General features: G+C 41.1%; 1 protein-coding gene across 8 annotated transcripts in view; it reads left to right on the forward strand.

Moving 5' to 3' along the window:
- The window catches only part of Gigyf2 (GRB10 interacting GYF protein 2), a 129,153-nt gene that overhangs the window by 84,053 nt on the left and 37,806 nt on the right, over positions 1–7,294 (forward strand). For 4 of the 8 annotated variants that reach the window (XM_021170952.2, XM_029478462.1, XM_021171018.2 and 1 more), the window contains 5 exons: positions 609–826; positions 918–1,080; positions 1,160–1,348; positions 4,286–4,482; positions 5,331–5,490. In XM_021170952.2, the coding sequence (XP_021026611.1) occupies positions 609–826; positions 918–1,080; positions 1,160–1,348; positions 4,286–4,482; positions 5,331–5,490 (927 nt within the window). The remainder of the gene's footprint in view (positions 1–608; positions 827–917; positions 1,081–1,159; positions 1,349–4,285; positions 4,483–5,330; positions 5,491–7,294) is intronic. The other 4 variants (XM_021171080.2, XM_021171152.2, XM_029478478.1 and 1 more) reach the window with 3 other exon arrangements.

Here is a 7,294-nt window from a genome sequence, read left to right on the forward strand (position 1 = left end):
AGCTGAGGAAGAAGGTGGAAGGGAGGAAACTTACTCCTGTGGGAAAGCAGCAGAGGGTGCAGAACTGAACACTCTGCTTTGCCACAGAAAACCTCTTACATCATACGCCATCAGTCATGTAATTTCATGAATTTTTTGTTGTTGTTTATAATCAGAATTATAAGTGAAAACTCAGCACTAGTAATTAGGCACAGTAAGTTTGACGTGAGTTAACACAGGGGACTGATATACTTTATAGAGTGATGCTTTTGTGGAAAGAAAGGAAGTGCTTGAATACTTACCAAAGAGAAAGCATACTTAACAGCCAGGGAGTGCACTTTGGGTACGAGTAGGTCACACAATCAGTGCTCATCGATTGCCTAATTATTCTAAGTATCCTTTTAGTGTGCTTTGTTCCAAATTTATCTTGTAAAGCTCAACTTAGTAACATGCCACAATACCGTGAAGGTAAATACTGTCGTCACTTAATCACAGTGAGTGCTCTGAGCTCAGTTCACCCAGTTGACCATTACAACTCATAGCCATCTTTTTTTTTTTTTCCTATGATTTTCTTTTTCCAATACTGTCATAACCCTTTCCTAAGGTTTCTGTCTTCCTTCTCATCTCAGATGGCCCTCGTTCTACAGGCTGGCGGGAACACATGGAACGCCGTCGGAGGTTTGAGTTTGATTTTCGAGACCGAGATGATGAGCGTGGTTACCGAAGGGTGCGCTCTGGCAGTGGGAGCATAGATGACGACAGGGATAGCTTGCCGGAGTGGTGCTTAGAGGATGCTGAGGAAGAAATGGGCACGTTTGACTCTTCTGGGGCATTCCTCTCTCTAAAAGTAAGAAGACTGTTTTAAATACCGTGGTAGCCCTGACCTCACACCAAAACCAAATATGTTGATAAACTTTGGTTTTATTTCCTTGCTACAGAAAGTGCAGAAAGAACCTATTCCTGAAGAGCAGGAAATGGACTTTAGGCCTGTGGAGGAGGGAGAGGAGCGCTCTGAATCTGACAGCAGCCATAACGAAGAGGCCAAAGAACCGGATAAGACAAACCGAAGAGAGGGGGAGAAAACAGACAGAGCAGGGGCTGGTGAGAGCCATTTTTGTCTTCCTGCACAACCTTAAACAAAAACATTCCTGAATTCATTTATGATTACTTTGTGTTCCAGAAGCTAGCGAGGAAGTACCTCAGACGTCATTGTCATCTGCTAGACCAGGTACCCCTTCAGATCATCAGCCTCAAGAAGCCACACAGTTTGAGAGGAAAGATGAACCTAAAGCTGAACAAGTTGAAAAGGCTGAAGAAGAGAATCGGTCAGAAAATAGTCTCTCAGCCAAGGTCCCCAGCAGAGGGGATGGTATGTGTTTGTGAGAGTGGACACTAAAGTGTGATTTTCTGAGACCAGTAGTCACTAGTGTGATTGCTTTTACTTAACACCATGGAACTGTTTTCAGGAAATGAATCATTGGAATAGGTACCAGTACCAGAAAATGCAAGCAAATGTTTTCCTCATGTCTTCAGATCAAAATTGATGAGGAAAGGGTTAAAATCTGCAGGAGTAGGAATAAGAGCCTTACTTCCTAAGGCAATAGAGCTGTCTCAACTACACTTACACATGTGTTCAGGATCATTGTTTGGAAGCTCATAGCAGGAGTTGCCTTCCTTCTTCTAGTATCATATATTTAAGCTCACACCAAAATGCCACTGTCCCAAGGGAACAGAAGGCGCACTTGGGACAGTCGGGAAGCCCTTCATCACCTTTGCTAGATAGCAAGGCTTTACAGATCTTCTCTAATATTAACTATATTTGTTTGAATGGCTCATACACCTTAAAAGCACCATTGTTGTATATTTCTGTGATTATTCTTGAAAAGAGTTAAAGTTGCATTGTAATACAATGTTGAAGGACTGTTGGACTCAGTCACCATAATAGTCTGCCCTTGGTAACACACCCTGCCGAACTTGGTGGGATCTCACAAGTGGCCCCTTTGCAGTTTCAGCATGAGCCACTTTGTGAGTCCCACGATGGACTCACCATCCTGAAAATGTTGTAGGCCTTGATTTGTGCCCTATTTTTTGTGTTATGCTTCTCTATAATCCCTCCTAGTTCGGTTGTAAATAAGACTTACTATTAGTAGACCCTTGGGATGTTTCAGGAAAACCTTGAAATAGGAAGTAGAATTTAGAGGTATAGATACAGCTGAGTCCATTGAGAAAAGGTTGTAATGTACCTACAGGTAGAAATTAGAAGCTAGCTTCCAAGGATCACTTTTTTCATTCTACCATGTAGGTTCCAGAAATTGAGCTTAGACTGTTAAGTTTATTTAGCTAGCACCCACAAAACACTAAGCCATCTTGTAGTTCCCTCGGGCCACCTTCAACCCTTATAAAACATAGGTACTACGTGTACTAAGCAGATTGGTAGAAAATGTTGGAACTTAGATTTGATAGCTGTGTATGGTATCTTGTAACCTGCTGAACTTCTGAGTAGACACAATAAGGCAGGCAATGCCCATGTAAAATGAGGTAGTGGCAGATGAGATTTTAGTCAGAAATTGACAGTCTTTAAGTACATTAGGATGGAAGAGAGGTAGTGATAGCCAAAGGAGTTCAGAAGATTAGGTACTTGAGAACGAGTGGCAGTTGAGTCCGTTTGAGAAGGAATGATTAAATTCAGTTTTGATCGTTGGCTGTGAACCATGAAGAAGAATGAGAGTTGACTAGAAAAAAACTTGTAAGTGAGGGGACTCTAGTTGAATGGGAGTAGTTTAGGACCAGGGAGATAATAAACCCAACGAGCTTTGTCTCAGGCCTACAGGAACCCTAGCAATTGGGAAGTGGAGGCAGGAGGATGGAGAGTTAGAGGCCAGCATGGGGGTAAGGAGTAAGACTGCCTCAAAAACAAAATATAGAGCATAATAACAAAATCATACAATTGGTAGGGGTGAGGAAAAGAAAGAGAACCTTGGGTGATTTTTAGTTTAGGGGAGAAACCAGAGAGAGCCCAAAGTAGAGTGCAGGGAGGAGAGCATTCCGGCTTGAGAACATCAGCTGCTGTGGAGCTCGGCAAGGGGAAGGTGTTGCACCTGGCAGGTTGCTGTCACTGGGGATCTTTGAGAGGTCCTTTCCATAGAGTGGGCAGGCAGGTGGTGGTGACACAGGCAGCCTGTAGAGACTGAACTTTAGAAAAGTTAGGGAGCTCTTGAAGAGGAGCAAACATTTGAAGTGGCTTGTTAGGACTGAGCAATCGAGGCTTTAAAGGAGAAACTTCAATTTGATTTAGTTACATGGTTTTCCACACTTACTTTAGGAGCCTACATACTGAGAGGTTAGAACTAGGAACCAAGGTGAGGGTGGAGCAATAGCTCAGTAGTTTAAGCACCGGCTGGCTGCTCTTCCAGAGGACCTGGGCTCAATTCCCAGCACCCACAGTTGTCCATAACTCCAGTTCCAGGGGATTTAACACTCTCACACAGACATGAATGCAGTCAAAACACCAATGCACATAACATTTTAAAAAGAAAAATTAATTAAAAATATGTTTAAGCCAGGTCATGGTGGCTCACACCTTTAAGCCCAGCACTGGAAGGCAGAGACAGGTGGATCTCTGAGTTTGGGGCCTACCTGGTCTACAGAGTCAGTTACAAAAAAACAAACCAAACAAACCAAAAAAGGAATCAAGGCAGAAACTATTTTTACAGTTTCTAGTCTTATAAATATCATGGACTGTTGAGACTCTTCAAATTAAAACATGTACTAAGTTAGCATTTGAAATAGGTACTTAAGATTATCAGGTGTTTTCCATAAGTGTTTGGGTGAGATGACATGTGTATGAGAAGCTTTCAGTATCTTAGTGTTTTTTAGTATTTAGAGACATTATAAAGAAATTAGCCCTTCCTCTAGTCTCCTGTTGCCCTTGCTCTCTTCTCCTTCTCTTCTCCCCCCTCAGCCCTTCATGTGTTCATGACCACTTCTCTCCCCCCCTTCTCTGTCTCTACTCCCTCAACTCCCCTCCCCCATGCCCTAAATAAACTCTATACTTAAAAAAATTAAAAAAAAAAAAAAACCCTTAAACTGGCTGATGCTGCTAATGATTGGATAGATGTTGTAGTGACATAGATGGAAAGACTCTTTAGGGACTTTTCTGTCATTCTAGGGAAAAAGACTACATTTCTCCATAGAAAGGAGCTTCAGGATTGGTGTCTATGACTGTTCAATTTAATAATGTAGAGTTAACCGTGAGAAGTCTCCAGATTTCTAAGAACTTTCATTACTCTACATTCTTTCCCTTTAGAAACGGTGCCTGCCTCCCAGCAACCCTCCACACAGCTTCCTCCAGACACAGCCTCTCCTCTCCTCATCCTGTCGCCTCCGGTTCCTACTCCTAGTTCTGCCTCTCGGCCAGTTGAGACAGCAGCCGTCGAAGCTCCTGGTATGAGCAGTGTTTCCACAGAGCCAGATGATGAAGAGGGCCTCAAACACTTGGAACAGGTAGAATCATGTTTCTCTTATATCTTCTATCAAGCCCTTACATGGATAACCCAGTGAGGAAGTTTTATGCACTAGATTTTAAGTACTGGAAAAATTGTTTGGTATTAATGTTTGTGTGAGTAATTGTCTTTCAGATCATTTCATGCTTTTAAGTTTCTGCTATGTAGTAGTCATTATGTCAGGTTATGTTTTGCTTTTTTGAGATTGCCCTCAGCTGTTTTCCTTTCTTTTCTTTTTGGATCTTAATGGAATGCTAAAAATGGTGAACACAAGCAGCTGTGGACGATCCCTGTGTCTTCTGTGCTTCTTAAGTACAGCAGGGACAATGGTTAAAAACTTCAGGATGTTAACATTCTTATTCATGTCTGTGTTTCCCTAAAATTGTGTGTAACGTCACATGTAAATGATGAGTTGATTTTCCACAGAATAATTCCTCTCTCCTTGGGGTGGCATGGTTAGAGACAGGAAACATAGAAGGAAAGGTTAGTTATATCTTAGTGGAACTTGTCAAATAACTTATTTACAATTGTATTAGTTGAGTCTTCTGTTCTATTAACATCTCTACTCAAACATGCAGGTTTGTGAAAACAATCTAGAATGGGCCAACATCATATTTTAAAACCTTATTTCAAGCCTGGGCTTTGATCTGTACCAGTTTGTAGTCCAATCTAGTTGGTTTACTTTGGGTCTTTTATTCATAATTTTTCTCCCATAAAATGGGATCAGGTTGTTAACAGTTTGTGTTCCTTTCATAAATCAAGTAGTCAAAAAATAGTGATTGTTATTAGCCTTATAATATTAATTCAGGAGTATGTGTTTCCTATTATACTTTTGTCTTCTGTTATTAGCAAGCTGAGAAGATGGTGGCTTATCTCCAGGACAGTGCACTAGATGACGAAAGATTGACATCAAAACTGCAAGAGCACCGAGCCAAAGGAGTGTCAATCCCACTGATGCACGAAGCAATGCAGAAGTGGTATTACAAAGACCCTCAGGGGGAGATCCAAGGTCAGTGGTTCATTTGTACTTTAAATATTTAAGTATTGGTGCTCCTTTCAGAGCCTCCTGTTTGTGTGCATAATGGAAAACAGAGTCAACAGACTTGCTCTATAAGTACAAAGAAGAAACCTAGGAAAGAAACACAGGTAGAGTGATGGCTAAAATGGCAGTGGGGTCAGCAGAATGCTCTATGCACTCCCTGAGCTCCATACATCCCAGCTAGGTAAGAGCTGGTACATCACTCACATCTCTGCTTCAACATCCACACCAACAGAAGGTGCTAGCAGCAAGTGTTGGAGAGCCTGATATGATTTGCTGAAGTAGGCTTGCTGTAAACAACAAAGAATTACTGAAATGACTAAGAAAAGACTATAGTATTACGAATGCATCCCTTAAAAGATTTGAATAAACTAGATTAGAGGAGAGAAATTGTAAAGCATGTGTAGATTCATTTCTGCTTTAAAAATGTTTAACTCCTGAGTTGTTTGTTGGTATATTAGTGTCAGTTTTAGCACAGTACTTAGGGAATATATATTGTGAGGGCACCAGCATGTTAGTGTCTTCCACTTCCAGTTCTCTTAGCCTACCCTGCCTTGCTCTACTTTGCAGGAGTTACCTACTGCACCACTGCCTGGTCTTATTCATTATTGACATCCAAGTAGGTTAACTAGATGTTTTTTGCATTTTAGCAGGACTGTTGTCCTTTTATAGCAACATACATTTCCTTTCACACTTCTTTATCTGTGGTAAGCATCAATCTGTTAACAGTTTTATGTTTTACCGTTTTAGGAATGTTATGTAAATAGATCACACAGTTTACAATGTTTGGTTGGGTGGTTCTGTCCACTTAGTATAATCCCCGAGATTCATCCAGGTGGCTTCATATGTAATTACTTTCTTTCCTTGTACTGCTGAGTCATACTCGACGATGTTGGTGTGTTATAGCATGTTTAACCATTCTTCTGATGAAGGACATTTGAGTGCTTCAAATTTTTTGACTGCTACAAATGAAACTGCTGTAAACATTTATGGGCAGTATGTGAAAGTATGTCATTCTTTCAGTATAAAGCCCAAGAGTGCAAGTACTAGGTCAAGTGGCTGTCGGATCTTTAGTTTTTAGAACTTCTTTCCAGAGTGTCTGACCATTCTATATGCCCTCTGACGATGTGCACGTTATTGCTTCTCTTTACCAGAAATTGATGATGATAGGTTTTGTGTTTCATTGTTTTTGTTTTTTAAATCATTCTAGCAAGTGTGTAATGATACTTTACTGTGGCTCAGGATCTCCATCCATTTTGAACTTTGAGCAGTGTCTTGTGTCTCAGCCTCCTGAATGCTAGCACTATAGATATGTGTATCTTTTAGTCTCCTGATTTGTCATCTCTGAGGCTTACTTCCATCTGCTAACCTCTGTACAATCTAATCTAGTCCTAGAGTGTTTTCAGCCTCTGGACTATTGAATAAGCTCACCCCTCTCTAGTTGGCTCACTCAACTCAGCTGATCTGGCTAAAACTCCTCTCCATTCTAATTGATTCAATCTATCTTCTCAGTTTCTTACTGAATTGCTCTGCTTGGCCTCAAACATTGACATTCTGTTCTAATCTTCTGGCTCCTTTTCTTTCTCTGACTTGTTCTATCTTTTTGCCTGTCTAGCTTATTCTCTCTTTAACCCCCCTCTGTAAAACTCTTTACAGTGAAAGTGCCTCTTTCTCCTTTTTTTTCTCTCTTCACTGCTCTTGAGTAGCCTTCTTTCTCTTCTCTCTCTCTCTCTCTCTCTCTCTCTCTCTCTCTCTCTCTCTCTCCTCTCCTCTC

This window comes from Mus caroli, chromosome 1 (genome assembly GCF_900094665.2).
Source record: "Mus caroli chromosome 1, CAROLI_EIJ_v1.1, whole genome shotgun sequence".
Classification (NCBI taxonomy): Eukaryota; Metazoa; Chordata; class Mammalia; order Rodentia; family Muridae; genus Mus; species Mus caroli.